The following is a 20,267-nucleotide window of genomic DNA, read 5'->3' on the forward strand; positions in this document are numbered from 1 at the left end:
TAATGTCTGAATTATAACAGACTCTTTAGTTTTCTGACATAACAAATAATTGACAGATGAGAAAACATAGACAAATTATTATTATTTCATTTGCATTTAAAAAAAGAAGACTTCGACATACACTTAATAAATTAGATATTATGTTTTTCGAATCTTCTATACAAATTGGGTCAGACATGACAGGAGTGATGAAATTTTTAAAGTTTCTTTTTTATAGTGTGGTTTTGTTTGTTTACATTACAAATAGAACGAATGTGTGTTCATCATAATGCAGTTCTGACGTTGCTTTTTCGTGTGTCGTATAGAACAAATTTTGTGGTATTTTTATCATTTTTTTTTTTGTTCTGGTGTTTAATGTGTATATACACATTCTTGTCGGTTTGTTTATATTTATTTTAACTTTGGTCAGGTGTTTTTTCTTACGGTTATGAAGGGGAGAAGAGGAGTGGGGGGATGTTTATACATTTTGTTAAGATAGGAAATTTATTATGATTTATAATGTCAGCACAGGTTTGGATTTATAAGAATTTTTTCTTGTAGCTTGAAAATGTCAAAAAAAAAAATAAACAATCTGATAAGAAGACAGATGATGTTAAATGATGTGATGCGGGCATTTTTTTGACAAGTCGTGCTTCAATATAACAAAACAAGATAAGAATTTTATGAGTTTAAATTATTCTGTAACAATATTTAAATTACATTTTGTTGTAAAATGAGTCACAGATTACGTTTTAAGATTCCGTTCTAGGAGTCAAATATTTATGTTTTTATTTTGAGAGCATCCATGGCAGGAAAAAACAGTTAAAATTTTAAAAATAATTGATTGAAATAGTTTTTAAAAGCAAAATTGACAAACCTACGCCAAACCTTGTCTGTGCTTGTCTTATAGACGTCAAATAACTGTGTTTCTTTGAAGTGACAGAGTATTCAAAATAACGTGCAGAAGATAAAATACAGCGATGTCAAACTAAGTCACATGAGTGACCCTGGGGTCACTCCGATCAAATGACAGCGTGTCTGTCAATGTGAACTCCACTTTACAGATTATGCCATTTTCAAATAAAATAATCATATAGAGAACCAACAGAAAAAAGGCTGTCAAACGAAATAATCTTAAACAATCTGTCAAAGTCAAGAGTGACAGCCATTACTTCGTTGAAAAGAATGATGAAAGATTCAAAACAGCTTAAGTGAACTGTCAAAATTTGGATAATTGGATTCAAATTGATTAATTTATCGGAAAGACCCGACTTACAATTTTGCTTCTATAAAGCTTTACAAGTGGTAAGCTGTAGCTTCTGTTAGACTTAATACAAACTTACTCAATTAATTTGCTAGCTTATGTCATTTGGTAATCTTGCCCAAATGTCATTTGAATTTTAAAACTATGTAACTTTTAAAAATTCAAAACTGAAAAAAATGCTGCCCTTATTCTGTTAATATCGAATAGAGAAATATTTGGCGACAATTTTGGAACGAATTTCAATTTCACATTGTTGCTGTTTCAACGTTCTTTCCAACTAGAAAAAATGTAGTAGATTAAGATAAATTCCAAAAATTAACACGTCAAATCAAACATATGACTTTTTATCTTTGACATTTAACGAACATTTTACATTAGCGAATTTAAGCGGTGTTCATTTGTGAAGTAAGAGATTCAGGTTTAAAAAATTGATTCTAAACTGCCATTAAGTAAACAAAAAAGAAATTCATGTTCTATATATGCATGTAAAAGGCATTTCACAAAATTAGTCAATAATTTAATCATCTTCATCCTCTTCCATCCTAATTTGCAAAAAAGACATAACGAAGCAAACAAAAAAACATGAGAAATAAAATAAAATGCTTTTGACAGACAGAAAAAAAGAACAGGACATAAATAAACTCACGTTTTAAATGGAGGCGTCAATAAAAAACACCAACACAAAAATGTGTGTAAAGTTCATGATTAATTTGGAGAAAATTAAAAGCAGCAAAACAAGTAAATACTCCAAGAAGTATTTTCACATTTCACATTTTCCATTTCCACATTCACCAGACGAGTAAAAAGGAAAAAGAAAATACAAATGGAAATGAAGTCATGCCAGTGACAGATATTGACGCCCTAACACGAAACAGATGACAGTATTATTTTTAAAGCCAAAAAAGTATACAAAAACCAGGGATGTTTGTTTACTTATTTTATTTTTACAAAGTAAAAAAAAAAAAACTAGAAGCAAACTTTGTAATAAACACAGTGGTGCACATTATAATGTATTTAATTAGACTAATTAACTAGCAGTTCATTGCACTTGAAAATAAAAATAAACTAAGGACATGCGTATAAGTAGAGAGAAATGAAAATAAAATTAAAAAGAAAAATAGGGAGCGAAGAACTATGCGACACAGTATTTGTATATCTACTTTGCTTTATAGGAGCTATATAGAAGCTATAGCTCCTAAAAAGCTGTTGGTTTTTATGGCGGGAAAATAATGCCTTGTGATTATAATTAAAGCCATTCCATACACAAGCATGAAAGGACAACAAATTTTTGTTTTTATAAAGAATGAAGAGTTCATTAGGAAGAGAAGGCTTTAAATTGTTTTCTTTCTTGTAAATAAAAAAGCAAGAAAGAGTATATTATTTCAATGTAATCTCTTGAGGATTTTTATATTAAAGCTCTAAGTGACATTTAAAAAAAGGATTTTTAGGTACATGTCTCAAGTATACCATTTTGAAATGAATCACTCAAGTTGATTGTGTTAAGTTAAGTATTTTTGTTTGTATTTCCTTTATTCATTTCAAGAAATTACGTGGGAACGGATTTTATTTGTTCTTTTTTTTTTATTAGTGTTTAGTTAAAAACAAAATTGAATACGACAAAAATGTCAATCAACAGCAATTCAACATATATAAAAATAATAAATCTGACGGATGTGATATTTTTTATGGAATTAAGTCTAAATGAAGTTGATTGATTCGACAGTTGTTGTTGAAAATGTGTATGAAGAAGGATATGGGTATTGATTTGAAAAAAGGGAATAAAAGAAGTGGGTGGATATTATAGAAAATTTTAATAAAAAAAAATCAATTTAGGTTTACTGGAATATTTCCAATTTGTTTTTTACTGGTTTTTGGTATAGGTACTTTAGGAACTTTAATCAATAAAACAAACAGATTTTTTGTATATCGTCCTTAAAGCAATCAATCATTCAGTGAATTCAATTTATTATTAATGATTGATTTATTAAAAATATGGAAATATGTACCGTTTTGAATTTTAAATAGGTGAGATTTTTCGTTTATCGAAAGCAATTTCGACACACATCAAACAGAAAATTGAAGGAACAATACCATTTATGAATAATTAAAAAATTCAAAAATGAAAACACGAGAAATGTTATTTTACCATTAAAATTAATTTAAATTTAATGATAATCATAAAACTTGGCAAAAACTTTTCATTTGCAATATGAATGAAGGATCAAATGAGTCCATAAAAATATCTTGATGAAGGGTATTTTTTGAGGTAAGCGATGAGGTGAATAACAAATATTTTTATTAAAAAAGCGGTTTTGTTTAAAAACAATGTACATAAAAAAGCAAGAGCTTGAAGGGTACAAATAAATATTTTGAGTAAGAGGGTGTTTTTTTTTAAGGAAAGAAAATTAGTATACAAAATTTGTCAATATTTTGTAATAAAATATTTACATGCCATAGCAACCGATTTTTTTCGAGGAGGAGGGAAAATCCGTGATTAGTACCAAAAAACTGATATAAAGGTACATATTTTTATGCATATTTAAAAACAAGGCTAAATTATATTTTATGTAGCATCGAAGCAAGAAAAATATAAGTCCATAAAACTTGAAAAGGTGTTATTGATGGAAGTGCAAGGAAATAAGGAATTATTTGCAAACAGTTGACACAAAAATAGGAATCTAATGAGATTTGGGAATAATGTTGGATTTGAGATAAAAGGGTGTTTTTTTTTTCGAGTGAAGGAAATCTGTGAAAAAAAGTGAAAAATTTTCGTTGTTCAGATTTTTTTTGTCACTTAATCAATTTTTGAAAATTTAACAAAAGCAAGAAAACGAGTTTCAACTGACAGAAAAGCATTGTTAACATTAGAGAAATTATAATCTTATAGTTAGGTAAAAACTTGTATACAATTTTCTCCAGAAATAATTTTCTAGCTGAAGCCGGTATTTTTTTACCAGCTTGTATAAAGTTATTTAAAAATGTTTAAGAAGTCTAACCGAAGTCCAATGAGGCGTGACTTCAAAAAAATTCTCAAAAGCTTTTTAAAGAAATAAAGTAAGATCTAAGCTTAAGGTACCTAAAGTGCTGTAAATAGTGGTAACTGTTGTAACCAAATAAAGCTAGTTGCAATTTTTTCTGTTAAATATAGTTCACATTTACCTAAAACGAACAAATAGATCAGTGAAAATCTCAGTTTTTTCCTTATGATTTAAGAGAAGACAGTGAAATTCCAAGTTCAAGAGGACTATTTTGATTAAGTTAACTATTAAAATGTGGAACGATGTCCAATTTATTTTTAATTGAACGACGAACTCGTTTGTTCAAATTTTTCATTAATGTTTTTTTTTTTTTTTTTTTTTTTTTTGAAAATTATAAAGAGAGCCCAAGAGAGTATGCAAAAATTGGTATTAAGTTTATGAATTCTCTATTTAATCTTCATACCTTCTTTTTTATGTATTGTTACTTACTTAATTTCTTCTATCGGACAGCGCACTTGCCTCTTTCACCTAGTTAATATGGGCTTAAATAATTCTAAAAGAAGAATTTTAAAAGCTCTTTAGAATTCTTAACTTCTTTAAGTAATCCTGTGCAATTTGTATAAAAGTATATAACCTACAAATAATTATACGTGAATTTAAATGAAACTTGGTGAAGATGTATATTTCGGTCTTGCAATGAATATTTTATTTTTTCTTGAAAAAGTTTTTTTTAGAACTAAGCATATTTTATTGCTAATAAAAATATAAATCTTTAATTTCATTGCCAAACATAACCTAACACGAACCTGTCAAAAATTGCCTTCCAAAAAAAAATGAACCCCTTTAAGCAAACTTGCAGGCTTAAAATTTGATGTTATAGCGGTTAAGGATGAAATTTGTAAGAAATGAAAAAAGAAGCATTCAAGGAAAACCTCATAAAATTATTTATCTTGCCCTTCAAACATAAAGCTCGCATACAAAAGCTATTTTTTCTTGCCCTTTTTTGTTTAAAAATGTGCAAAGCAATAAAAACAAAACACTGTTTTGCAACTTCACTGCAACATCTATCAATCAAAAAAACAACTAACCCTGTGGAGAAACGTTTGTAACGTCGAATTAAATCAGCCAATTTCTTCATGATTCGTTGAAATAAATAACACGACAAACAACACTCACAATAATATTTATGTGACATTTATTTTTTTTTCGAACTAAGTCAAAAAAAAAATTATTCTTTCTAAAAAAAGAATTTTTTTTCTCGTTTTTTTTTTTTTTTAAAGAAATATTAAAAATAACGTTAATCCTCTTGTCCGTGGGCCGTGACGATTTTATAAACAACAGAAACAGTCTTTGTTTCTTTTTTTCTTTAATTTTTTTTTCTCTCCACCCACTTGACAGTTTTTACACTTTATGAACTTTGTGCATATTTAGCATTATTTGTAGTTTGCATTCATCACATATTTCAAAATATACCGTTTTCAACATAGAAAACTTGACTTTCTTTTGCATTTTTATTTTAAAAAAATCATACACAATGCAAATGCACACAAAACGTTACACATTTTGAAAGTCCTTTGTTTCAAGCACATCACACACAACAGATGTAGAGATATATAAAAGGGTTTATGACATTTTAATCATTCATTCACCGAGACGAGTCGAGTTATTCTTGAGTTTTACACACAAATCTCCCGGCCAGACATATCAACAATGACAACAACAAGAACTGTCATCTTAAATTATTTAGGATCATGTTAAAAAGCTAGAAAAAAAACACAAAACACTTGATTTAATATTGCGACATGAGATGAATTTATATGTAGGTTTCAAGACTTGTAGGTTTCAAAGGGCAAAGTAAAAAAACTGCAAAGATTTTTCTGATTATAAAAACAAAACACGTCACTAAGAGTCTGCTTACGAATGCAGGCTAAGAGGACCACGTCCGAGTCCAAGTCCATTCACACTCCATCCGAAAAAGTCTTATTCCTTTCGAGCATTCCCCAAAAATTTTATACAAATGGAAAAATCTACTTTTTCTCTTCTTTTCTGATTTTAGTGTGTGGAATCTCTTGAGTGAGGTATCTATTTTCGGCAATAAAGAGAAATGAAAACATTTTCTTTGAAAATTTTTCCTCAAAAAAAAAAGAAGCTTTTTCAACGAAATGAAGATGTTTTCCATGAAGAAGACGAAAGAAAAAAATCCCCAAAACTTAGTTTTTTTTTCAAGGAAATGCAACGACACAGTCTCGAAACTTGGTGGCGCCTCGTAAATTTTTGCCGCAAAATTATTTTAATTATTGTGCGACTTTTATAGGATCTTTCTATGTAACAGCTATAAAGGAGTTTTTTTCAGGACCATTTTTGATGCCAAGAATCTGTTTTGCAAGGATTTTAACAACGACGACAACAAAACGAACAAATGGAGCTTTGCTTAATGTGCGGAGGCAGATGCAATTTGTCGATAGCTTATAGGAGCATTAAAGGAGTCAGAGAGAGAATATGCAACATCCTTTAAAGTTATGTAGTTCCTCTGATTTATTGCCAGATGTTAGGTAGGCATTTCTATATAATATGGTTTTATAAGGGACACGTTTTTGGCACGTGGGCGTGTGGGTTTTTCTTTTTCTAAGTTTGGAAATGGATAAACAAGAATGTGAATCATATTTAATCAAGTGGAAATTTAAATAGACACTTTAAGGAGAAAATTGATGGGAAAACAAATGAGTTCACCTAATTTATTCAAAAGAACATAAAATCACAGTCGAAGAGAAAGATAAAATTCTTGGAATTTTGTCTCTAGGTATAATCAAGAAAATAGACGACTTTATAATAAATACGATTTTGAAGAGACTTTTAAAATAAAATTTACGAGATTGATTATTGTGTTGTTTTAAGTGGTTGATAAAGAGTTTTATAAAGGCGACCTTTATCAGGAGACTAGCATTGAAAATAAAAAAAAAATGTGTATATAGATAGATAGACAGATCGATAGTGTAAGCTTTTGAGAAAGTAGGGGGAAATACTAGAATATAAACAAAAAAAATCAATATTAGAGTTAATTTAGTTGTACTTCAGAGATAATGATTGGATTGAGTTTTATAATCGACACGTGTGTTGGGATTTTTGTTTCATTAACAAATGCTGGTCAATAGACTCTTCTGGTAATGAAACACAAACAATTATTCTGAATTACAATTTTTAACAATGGTCACACTTGTAATTTTTCAATTCATTTTTTTTTAGAATTGGAAAATTTCAATTAAGTAACTTTGTTAACAACTTATCTTAAAAAAGATTGTGAATCAAAATAATCTATTTTTTGAAGGCGTTCCATATTGATTATACAATGTTAAGGTTGAAATTACAATTTTCCAAGGACACGGTACTGACAATTTTTTGGTCTTTTTCTTTTAGACAGTATTTTTCATGGGATTACGGCTGTTTAAACTTTCTTTTTCATTGTTTTACTTTTCTTTTTGCTCTAAGAAAATACTTTTTTCTGGTAACTCTTTTTAAATCTTAGACTTTTCGTCACGGTAATGACATTTTAATTATTAAATTTAATCTTTTTTTCATATGACAAATGTATTAAAAAAAATGTCCACTAAAATGTAGTAGCTGAAAATAATTCATACATCAAATTTATTTATGGCTACGACCTCCATTTACCTTGGTACTGACAAGTTAGTAACTTTACTAAACTGCGAGATCAATAAAAGTTTTGATATGACATGACAAGGTTTCAGAATGATCAAAATGACAGCTATTGTTTTTATGATAGTGGAAACCTGTGCGTCGTTGTATAAAAAAATTTAAATTTTGTCAAAATAATAATTTTTTTCATTTAAACAGGGTTGCCATGTACTTTTTTGTGTGTTTCAAATCTAAACAAAATTGCCCCATGTTCAAAATGCCAGCCAAGGTTTTTATTATAATAGAGAATCTTCGTTGGAAAAAAAGAAAACAAAATTTGTGTTTAAAGAAATGAGTTTTAGGAGTTTTTTGGAGTATTATTTTTCACAAAATAGAGTTCTCGGGCAATATTCTCAAAATATAACGAGGTTATTTGAAAGAGCTTGTTTTCATGTTAATCTTTAATATAATACGATTTGGTCTTAAAAGATGATTTTTTTATTTCAACAGAGTTGCCATGTAAATACTTTCATCTGATACACTGGTCAACAAGGTTTTTGTTACAGACACCAAGATATACTTTTCTATAGGTTTTTTGGGTGCTGAGCTCGAATCCGAAGTCAATTCTACCCCATCACGTTTTTGAGATAATCCCGTTAGAAAATCGAAAATGAAGCTTTTTTACCAGTTTTCGAGATTATTTCTTAGCTTTTGGTTATTTGTTTTAAATAAATTTGTAACGGTTTCTAATAGAACTAAATCTTGTCTTCCTAAATCCGTTTAAATCTTTTAAAAATCTTTTATCTTCTTTGAGAAATCTGAAATCTTTTGCGTTACTCTTATGTAACATTTTTTTAAAAAATCGTAAAAAATATTAAATTAAACAATTTTTTAGGTTTCGATGGCTTAATTGAAATATATTAATGCCTAGTTACTGGATTATTACAAAAAGTTAGTCAAATATCATGCCTTTAGTTTTTTTTTTATCGAAAAAGGGACTGAAATTTACATTTTTTTTTGTAAAAATTTTTTTTTATATATGGTCATAATTTTGATAAAAAGATATAAGAAATGTTAATGCAGAAAGTGTTTTGTTTTTTTGCTTAGAAGAAGTAGCATACATTATAGTTTCATAAAAAGTTATTTTCTCAGTTCTCCGACTTTTTTTGGTGGTCATAGGCAGTGTATGTTACTTACATGTAACATGAGAAAAACACATTAGTTTTGCTATTTATTATTTTGGAAAATAACTTTTTGCTATTCATATTTCTTAGTTGTGATGTTTTTGACCCGATAATACCAAAAAAAAAAACATTTTTTAATATTAATTTTCATAGCTTGGGTTCGAAAGGGTAGAGTTGCCATGTTTTTTAGTTCTACATATTTCCCTCAAAAATTTTTCAATTTTGTAAATATTTTCGGCTTTTGCCTGGCCTATGTTGACCCAACTTCAAAAATTATGAGAAATATGTAAAAAGCTTCAACTGTTTTTGGTCTCTTAAAAGTCGTTAGGTACTTAAAAGAGAAAGAGCTTGAAACTCAGTTGTGCAAAAAAAAAAAAAACTATTGACGACATATTGTAGTTCAAATTAAAAAAAAAATCTAATGTCACCATTTGAAAGAAAACAATTTTCTTAACTTGACAAAATGAGTCGAAAATTCAAAGGGATTGTGTAAGAATAAACAAAACAAACCTCAAATCTTCATTTCGTTCATTTCCAAGCTGTATAAGACGATAAGATAAGAGTGTTGAAATTAAAGTTTTTATATTTTTAATCTTTTCAAAACTGAATTAATGAGTAATTGTTTAAAACATTAGCTACACTTTAAATCAATAAACACAAATTTGTAAATTATATTTAGCAATGTGACTCTTGTTTTTTTAGATAAAAGATTAAAATAAGTACTTTTATTTTGTTTATTGAAAGATTTCACATATGCTTTGTTTATCTTTTTTTAAACAAGTACCAATTTTTTTTTATGATTATTGAATTATGATATGAAAATAAATGAGTCACTTGAAAACAAACCTATGTAAAATAGTTTTGAGTTTGAAGATTTTATTGGTATTGTTACAACTTTTATGATTTACATCAGTTAGACCTGGGACGTATTAATTGGTTTAAGTTTAAGTTACTTTTAGAAAATAAAAAAAAAAACAAAACAAAACAACAAGACTTGTGCCGTAGTATCTAATCATAATCAATTTTTTGAAAAATTTGTAAGTTTTAGTTTAGTTTCTTATTGTTTAACATTTTGTAGGCCTTTGCAAAAAAGTCAAAATACCAATATCAATCAAACTCCAATATTTTTATCTAGCATGACTTTTCAATTTTCTTTCTTCAAAACAATTCCATTACAAAAAATAATACTAAAAGGTATCACAAAAAAGTAGATAAATAATAACTTATCTAATTTGTATTGAACTTATCAATTCCTACGTGATAAAATCTATAAACGTGGTTAAACCATATTTTTTTTAAGATACTGACGTTTATTTCTAAAAATAAATAAAAAAAACAAGATGAAAAACGTGCATCTTGAAAAAATATTTGAACTTCAAAAAATTTTAATTTGTTTTCAATCTTTATCTTTAATCAAACAAAATTATAAAAAAAAAAGAAATCAAATAAAAAGCTTCGCGGTAAACCAAAAAAAAAAAAAATAAATAAAAAAAGCTTAAATTATTATTATTACCTGACCACAAAAGCCAATTAACAAGTTCTCCATCAGTGGAAGAATTCTTTTTTAAACCTGTTTTATCATTTTTTTAATGGCACAAGTCTTTCAATCTTTTACACAAACCAAAAAAAAAAAAAAAGAAACATTCTTGCAAATTTAATTATGCTGTTTTCAACCTTTTTAAACAAAATAGATTTTTATGCAAATTTATTTATTAACACAAAAAAAAAACAAGATTTCTAGGTTGGGTATCACAGTTTCTCTTTTTTTGTTTACCTTTTTTTGAGTGTAGAAAGGAGCAGATTATAATCAATTCTGTAGAACCGATCCTTTAGAATAATTTAAATATTAATATCACAAATTTATTTAAGGTTTTAACACAATATCACACAGTTATCACACGATAAAGAAAATCTATCACAAGAAATTTGTTTTTTGGTTAAAATTGATTTTCTTTTGTTTAAAAATATCAAATTATGTGATAGAATATAAAAAAACATGTATATATTATGAAATTTTATAAAACCGAAAAACCAACCGCTCAAATAAAAACCCTCAACACAGGGGTGCTGACATTTTTCGCAAACTGATACCACCCCAACCAAGCACCTACGCCAAGGTGATTCTAAAAGGCCCACACAACGATTTCTTTTTTTTTTTCTTTTCCTCGTCGTTCATTATTATTTCTTTCGTTCTTTCTTCTCTGTGTTTTTTTCTCCATAAAATCAAACAAGCAGTTTAAACAAGAAAAATACAACAATATAACCAAACGTCAAATCGAAAGTGTCTGTGTTTGTCTGTTTGCATAAATGGCATACGTCAACAAAGCAAGCTTTTATTTTTCTGTTGCTATCGCTTTATACAGTACAGTGAGTGCTTCGTGAAATGAAACGACTTAACGACAGATTGACGAAAAGTGAGATAGACAGACAGACAAAAAAAAAAAAAAAACTATCACAACAAGATTAGGAATTGTAGAATTTTTTTTTATTTATTTTTCAATAATATTTCTGTTGCTGAATTAGTGTCAAGTGAGAATGCGCGAATTCAAGAGGCATCACAGATAAAGGGAACGCGATTGTATAGCGTCGTGATAGAAAAAACTGTCACTATGACGTCACAAAGTGTCATCTTACTGTCAGTTAACCAACCAACCCACCACCTACTTGATAATGATGAACTTATATTGAAGAAGTGTCATCTGCAGAAAAAATGTATCCAACACAGTAAGAGGGATATCTGATATTCTACACGGTTTATCTGTCAAGTTACACACTTGACAGTTCGTAATTTTCACATCAATTTATACAAATCGAGAACACACAACAAATTTACTTTAAATTGGAACATTTCTTTCGTTCTGCTATAAACTGAATGCCAATGAAGTGCAATCAATATACAAAATTTCATCGGAAATGATTATGCAGGTGGAATATAAATTTGTTTCTGTATCGAACGTAACTAAAAAGCTAGTTGATCGATGGAAAAAAAGGTATCATAAGTTCTGTTTGTTTGTAGGTTTTTTGATGAGCGACATACTTATAAAAAGTGTGGAGGTGCGGTTTGTAACATAAGTTCTACTACTAAGAAGGTATTGATACTTTCGCCACCTTGACTTCTAGAAGAAATGTATGTAATAGAAATTGAAGGAAAAAGAAAGCAGGTTGCCAATAATATAATAAATAAATTAAGTGTTGCCAGGTGATTAAAGTTATTATCTTTTGCAAAAATAAATCAATTAGAATTAATTATTCATTTAAAATGTCAAATGCATCTTGAGATAGAAGTGAGTTTTGATTGATTTTTATATTGTTGTACTGATTAAAGAATTTGAATTGAAATTTAATTTTGTTGTTATTCCACAAATTAATTGAGAAATAAGGTAAATGCCTTTTGTTTGTTCCTATTTTGAGAGGTGTCAAAAACTACTTCTAAACTTTACTTTGCAAACGATTTGTCCTTTAATTTTTTTTGATTTTAAGAATTGTCAGCAACATGCACATTTTTTTGTTGAGTTTTTTTTGCTACCAAGTATTGATGATATTTCTGAAATTTCCAACATTTCTGAAATTTGCTGACAAAAATTGTTCATAAATCTTTTCTCTTAAGCAACCTATTATTTTTAACAAGTTGTCAGCCACTTTTTGCTGTTAATACTGACCTAAAAAGTTTTTTATCTCGAACATTTCCAACAATTTTTCGCTATTAAAAGTGGCAAAAAACACTTTGCCGTTAAGATCTATTAGCAACCTTTTTGCTGTGAAGAGACTGTCAGCAACTTTCTCCAATAGTTGCGAGTTTGTCTAAATTTACTAGCAACATTCTTGCTATCAAAACTTTGCAATAGCTCTTTGCTGTTAAAAGCTGTTAGAAACATTTTCCTGCGTAAGGTTTAAGAAAATTTAAACTTTAAATAATCATTAGCTACATTTTTCCAAGCAGTTTTTGCTTTCGTGAGTTGCCACCAACTTTTTGAAGTTTTTTCCTGTGGCAAGTAACGCCCTGTAAGGCAACAGGTTTGATAATAAGAGTTAGCAACCACTTTTTGCTGTGCAAATGTTTGACATTTGGAACTGTCAGCAAATTTTGGATCAAGCCAAATAAAATAGAAATAAGAAAGTTGCCAGCAACATTTTATTAATAAGAAAATTTAGCAACTTTTTTTCTATTGAGCAACTTTTTGCGTCGAAATTTATGAGCAACTTTGTGTCAAGTAAAATTAGATGAAAACAAAAAAGTTGCCAGCAACATTTTGTTGCCAAGAGTTCCCAGCAAGTTTTTGGTATCAAGAACTGTTAGAAACTTTTTTAACGAAGCACTTTATTGCTTTAATAAATTTTTAGCAACTTTTGGGATCGAGTCAATGGAAAGTAAAGAAAAAAAATGCCATCAACAATTTGTTATTATGAGGTTTCACCAACTTTTTCCTAGTTAGCACCTTTTTGCGTCGGATTTTTCAGCAACTTTTGTGTCAAGTTCAATTGGAAGGAAACAAAAAAGTTGTCAACAACATTTTTTGTTGAGTGGACAGAAACTTTGTTTACAGTATTGTCAGCAACTTTTAAGTATGAAACACCATTTTTTGTCAGAAATTGTCAGGTACTTTTGGTTCCAATTAAATTGCAAGGAAACATAAAAAGTTGTCAGCAACATGTTGTTAACAAGAGTTCCCAGAAATTTTTTTGGCTCAAGAGTTTTTAGATACTTTTCTTTACGCAACAACTTTTTTCTGCAACATTTTGTTGACAAGATATAAGCGCAAGTTTTTGGTGTCACGATACAGTTCTTGATACCAAAAACTTGCGCTTGCCTGTTGTCAAAACAATGTTGCTAAAAACGTTTTTCTGTTCCTTTGTTTTCGAAGGAAATTTTTTCTTGAGAAATTTCCAGCAACTTTTGGGTCCAGCCAAATTGAAAGAAAACAAAGTTGTTGTCGACAACTTTTTGGTGCCAACTTTTTGACTAAAGTGCAGCTTTAAAGTATTAAAAGAGGAAATGTCTACCAGAATTAAATTTATCCAAATTTAAGAAGGTAAATCCCCACACAATTTGGGACCGCCATAAAATAATAAAAAATGCACCGTGCATTTACTCTTTTGCACACATAATAATAATACTCAATGGCGTCTGGCAATGTTTTTCCCCTGGCAACGGAATACAATACAAAATTTTGGTGCCACTTCCGTGTCTTAACACACACATCACTCAGACCATGCTCTTTGATGGCTTTTTTTTGTTTTTCTTCAGTTTTTCTTTCTTTTCTTTGCTTTTATATACACTTGTTAGTTTTTTCTTGTTTTTCTTTGCTTTATGTCTACGTTCTTTGCATAATAAAACAAACCAAACATAAATATAGGAAAAAAATATTATAAAAAAAACGAAGCAACAAAAAGACACACAAAAATCATATTTCCATTCAGGTGAGTATAAAAACAGGAGTGGAATTAACAAGAAAATTGTTTAAGGTTTCTTTTCTCAAAAAAATATTTATAAGATTTTGAGTTCTAAATTTTAGTCCATGTTTAATGTTTGTACTAAAAATTAACAATAATCTTAAATATATTATTTTTTTATATCAAATAACACTCATGTTTATTTGTAAAGCAGAAACAGGTTTTTTTCTATGGTCTAAATTTTAGTACTTAGTTAACCCTTGTACTAATAGTTAATAAAACGTTATGAACATACCTTAGCATATCTAAGAGCACTGATGTGCACTTTATTAACAAGAGAATCTCATTTTTAGTACTCAGTTTTTATTTTAGTACTCTTTCAACATTTGTACTAAATTTTAGAACAAAAGTAGAAAAAGCACTTTCACAAAATCGAACAAGGCTTTTCGAAGTCAATATCCGTTTTTAATTTTTTTTTTCAAAAACGGGCCCTTTTTTTTTAATTTAAGACTCATTTGTAAGTTGCTCATTTGAATGTCTAAAAATCCAGTCTTGTGTAGGAAGGTTTTATGTTATTTTTTTTTTTTTTATTCATACTACATACACACTACACAGATATAAAAATAAAAAAATAAATGTTTGTACTTATTTCACATCATTTCTTTAGTTCGTGTTTATTTTTTATTTTACGTGGTTATTCGCTGACGACAGTGCACTTCCGTGCAAAGCAAAAATGATTCAACAAAAATACAAAAAAAAAAAACTTAACCTCTAGAGGTAAACGAATGAGAAGGAAAATAAAATAAACACATTCTTTTTTTTTTATTTCTTCAATGAAGGCGTGATATGGGAAGGTACCATACAAATGATGGGATCTCTACACTCTCTTATAAATGCGAAGGGTTTACTTCCGCTAAAGCCTTAATTTATTCAAAAAGCCTACCTATGCGACGAATCCATTGAGGATAGGTTCCGCACAAACCGTACAAAAAAAAAAAAATATCGGAAGATCAAATGAGAGAGTGTAAATAAACACAATCAACCGTAAAACAGGTGATTCCAGATCATTGCTTTGCAAAAATGATGTAAAAAAATAGAGACAAAAAACAAAAACACACGCATGATATAGTTTCGTGAGAAGTTATATACCCTATTTTGTTGTTTTGATTTTCTTTTTCGTTAAAAAAAAACTGAGGGTCTCTTTGGAATACAAGAAAAAAACTTCTTTCAATAGGGCAAATTTAAGCAAAACAGGGTTGCCAAGTACTAACTCCTCTTTAATAAATTACACGTTAAAATTTTTATATAATTATGTATAATAGAGCTTCAGTTCTAATGTCTGTATATTTTAATATTTTAGCTTTTAAATTTTTCATTTATGAGCGAAAAGTATTTTTTGTAGTTTGCACCATTTTAACAGGATTGTCGAGTGCTTTTTTCTATTTTTGAGATGGCAACTGACGTTTTATACATAGCAGAGAGTTGGATCTTAAAATTGTTGTACATTTTAACATTTAACTCTATCAATTATGTTACATTTTGAGTGGAAATCAAGTTTTTGTGTGTTTTTTATTCACATAGGGTTGCCAGGTGCTATTCAAGACGTGGAACTAAATTTTTTCCGTTCGAATAGAGAAGAGACTAGAATGCTTTATACATATATAAAAGTCTTTAACTTTTCAAATATAAACACATTAAAAGTAATAAATAGTAGTTTTTAATGCTTTCCGCCAGTGTTGCCCTGTATACTATGCTATCCGATTGTTTTTTTTTTTTTTTCAGGCTTTTAACAAGTAAGCTATATTTTGTGTAAAAAATATTGTTTTTTTTTGTGTTTTTTTGTATCTTAACAGGGTTGCCAATTCTTGGTTTTATTTAGAGATGGCACTTGAAATTTTTTTCAGATAAAAGACTGCCTTATCTTGAACTATGTATATATTTTTTTCTTTAACTCATTAAATATAAAAGTTTTGCAGCAAAACATAAGTGTTTCTGGTGTTTTGAGCATTAAGCAGGGTTGCCGAGTTCTTTTACTTCTTGAAGTGGGACCCAACAGTTTAGATAGAAAAGAGTTTGAATACAAATTTTAGCCTTACTTCTACCGAAAAAAATTGTTTTGTTTAAAAATCGAATTTTTTACTCTGCACAGGGTTACCCTATTTGTAAATCTACATTTTTCAAGTTATTTCAATATTTTGTGTAAATATTACTATTTTATCTGGAATTATACACAAATGTATTCTTATTTGACCAAATAAGTGATTTAGTGATTTATAAGTTTTTTTTTTATAAATTTAAATAGGGTTGCCATCTCGAAATTTTTATGGAAATGGAAGAAAGAGACCCAAATTGGGCGATTTATCTAAAAAAAAAGAACATTAGTTTTTTTAGGAAATTATAACAAAATGTCTAAAGTCAATTGAAAGTAAAGTTAAGTTAGTTCAAAATAAGTTAAAATAAATAATTTCTGAACGTTTTCAACAACTTTTTTCTTAAATTAAAATTTTTTTTTCAAGATTTTGTTCGCGAGAATTGTAAGCAGCTTTTTTGAACTAGAAACATTTTAGGAAATTTTCCAGCAACTTCAGTTGGAAGCAACTTTTTGTGTAGAAAAACACATCATCAACTTTCTATGGGGTGAAGCTATTTTTTTTATCACAGTTAAGTCATTTTGTTGTTATTGCCAACAACGTTTTGATACTAATTTTGTATCATTTTTTTTTTCCATTGAATGGAAACAAAAAAAGGCTATCAGCAACATTTCCTTGTTAAAAATTGTAACCAACTTTTGAAAATGATTTAAAATATGTAATTGCAAATCATTACAGCGGCGAATAATGAGAAAGAAAAAAAGTTTGACAAACTAGTTTTCTTTCTAAAAGTTGCAACAAAACTTTCGAAAATTAGTTTGAAATCAATTGCAAACTAGTTTAAAATAAAACTGATTGCAAATTTGTTGAAAATTAGTTGAAATCAATTGCAACTATTAAGTTAAGAAGTTTTAGTTGTTTCGAAAACTAGTTTGAAATCAATTACAAATTAGTTATAAAATCGGTTGCAAGTTAATTTTTGTTATATTGTCGTTTAGATTTGAGCTATCTTTAGAGAAGTTTTTAAAAGAAACATCAAACTTAAAGTCTTATCGTGAATGATTTACACTATAAAACAAAAGTACGTTAAAAACACAAAACCATAGGTGATGGTAACAATTTCCGCGAGACCCGAGAAAATACAAAAATTTCCACAAAGAATTCATTTCCATTTCTATCAATATGTATAAATATATTTGTATAAATGTATTTGTACTTACGCTGTTTGTGCTCGTGAACGTTTCATGACCTCTCCGCCATTGCGTATTGAACTCTTCTTAAGCAATGTTTGTTGAATAACAGCTCCACCATTGTTCGATCCACCACCATTAGCTGGTGATGATGCTCCACCATTACCTCCGCCAACTCCAGTACCAACACCACTGCCAGCAATAACAACAGCACCCCCATGATGATGATGATGACCATGAATGTGATGATGATGACTGTGATGGACAACAGACGATGCTGCTGCAACTGCTGCTGCTGCCGCAGCAGAAGATGATAGTAGCGATGCCGGTGTACCGGATGTGGCTACAACTGTTGGCAGACCTGCCGCCAATGCTGCTGACTGTTGTTGCTGTTGTTGTTGATGACACAACTGATGATGTTGGGGATGATGTTGATAGATAATTTGCTGCTGTGATGAAGGCGGGTAATGGGTGGATGGTTGCAGGTAAACATATCCTCCAGATGTACCAGTGGATACGCCACCGCTAGATGATATCGATCCAGGTGTGGGTGCAGCTGCAATAGCATATTGGCCAGGACCAGGTCGATCGATGACCTTTTGTGGAAAGCTAAAATCAGAAAAAATAAAAATACATACATGAGTATAAGTTTTATAGAAAAAAAAGACAATCTATAAAATTCAAGGTTATATAAACTGTGAACTTATAGGAACAGAAAAAATAAGAAAAAAAAAAGACAGCAAATTGGAAAAATCAATTTGAGATTATTATCTCCTACATAAAAGTCTGGGGTAGGTAATTTAAGGAAATTATATTTGACAAACGTGCCAAACGTGACCTTAGACTCAATGCAATTTTCTCTCTCTATCAAAAAAGGTGGAAGGTATTTCAATGCAATTTTGTTTCTATAAAAAATAAACTCATACTCGTAGATACATTTTTGTAGGTAGATAGGATTGGATGCTTTTTAGATAGTTTTTTTTTTTTTTTGAAGAAAGAAAGAAAAAAAAATTGAATTACGAACATTGCATGATATGAATTGAATTGTGTCCAAGTTTGTTGAAAAAAATATAGAAATAAAATTGATAACAAAAGTGTGACAAGCACGAATGCATAGCACGCGTCAGTGATTTTTTGGATAGAAATTTTTTTTCTCAAATTGACACACGTACTTTCAGATTGATATTTTTGTTTGCAATTCTAAACTTTTGTGAAACATTTGTTTAAAAAATTTATAAGAATGTTATCTATTTGAGGTATTTTTATTTTTGAGAAAATTTTTATTCTTAGAAAATTTGAGTCTATTTTTAAAATCTAAATAAAAATTTTAAAAATAACAAAAAATCCTCTTGGATATTAATATATTTTTTATTTCTACGGAAAAACGTCATCTTCATTAAGAATTCCCACGAAAATAAAAAAATAAAAACAAAAATGTTTCATTTTAAAGGTAATTTAATTTTGGATAAATGTCATCAAAATCTATTTTTGAGTTTTTTTGTTAGGTATAAAAAATTGTCCCCCATGGTATTTTTGGAATTTCTCAAGAATGCATTAAAGAATATAAAAGCAAATTATGTAGGTAAGAATAATAAAAAAAAATATATTGATAGGGACTAGGCCCAATTTGATTTTTTTAAATTTACAAAAATTATAAACCAATTTACTAATTTATTTTAAAACAAAATGTGAATAAATAACATTTTTATTTGTGTAATTAACTATGAAGGGTAACAAAGTTGAAATAAAAGTCGTAACATAAGAAACGTTTAATTTCATCATAAACAACTAAATCTGACACATAAATATGGCATCTTGGTAAAATAATTTTTTATTTAAAATTCAGTGATGTGATTGTGAGAAATTTTTCAATATTTCTATTTTTATTCGGATGAAAAAAATGTGGGCAATATTATATTGTTGAAAAAAAAAAACTATCAAACAATTTTGATTGTAGAATAAATAATAATTTATGAGGGGGGCCACAAGCCAACGTAATTTTATAGAAAAGGCAGGAACATGTTGTGGTTTATGGAAAGCGTTCAAAATTAATTTCAAGAGATGTTTTTAGTTAGACTTTAAAAATAATAAAGTTGGAAGATCTAATGTTATTAATCAGCTTTGGATTGTATTTAGTTCAAAAAAAATTTTTACGTTCAACTGCTTGATTTTTACATGATATGTTCATAGACATAGAATATTAAACAGAAAAAAAAAGTAAGATCGATAGATTTTTGATAGTTCGCTCTAACGTCATCGCCATTTCGCTCAGAATTAAAATGTCTACATAACCAACATTCCACAGCTTCTGTTCTGAGTAAAAGTTGTTTGTTTGTAAATTTAAAGTTCTTCAATATTACATTAAACTTTTTCCTCTTATATCGAATATTGCACTTTGTGGAACGTATTAATTTTTTATTTCACGAAGCTTTAAATGGTAATTCTCTTTCAACAATAAGATCTAGTTTGTAATTATTGCATTTTTTGTAAATTTACGTTTCACATCTTTTTTTTTTAGTGAAAATTGCTTGATTTGTAAATAAAGAAATATGTCTGGA

General features: G+C 28.6%; 1 protein-coding gene across 6 annotated transcripts in view; it reads right to left on the bottom strand.

The window, feature by feature from the left end:
* Window positions 1-20,267, bottom strand: part of LOC129917687 (IQ motif and SEC7 domain-containing protein 2) — a 311,301-nt gene that overhangs the window by 9,760 nt on the left and 281,274 nt on the right. For all 6 annotated transcript variants that reach the window (XM_055997742.1, XM_055997741.1, XM_055997745.1 and 3 more), the window contains exon 2: window positions 17,740-18,318. In XM_055997742.1, coding sequence (XP_055853717.1) covers window positions 17,740-18,318 — 579 coding nt within the window. The remainder of the gene's footprint in view (window positions 1-17,739; window positions 18,319-20,267) is intronic.

The sequence above is a fragment of the Episyrphus balteatus genome, chromosome 4 (assembly GCF_945859705.1).
Source record: "Episyrphus balteatus chromosome 4, idEpiBalt1.1, whole genome shotgun sequence".
NCBI lineage: Eukaryota > Metazoa > Arthropoda > Insecta > Diptera > Syrphidae > Episyrphus > Episyrphus balteatus.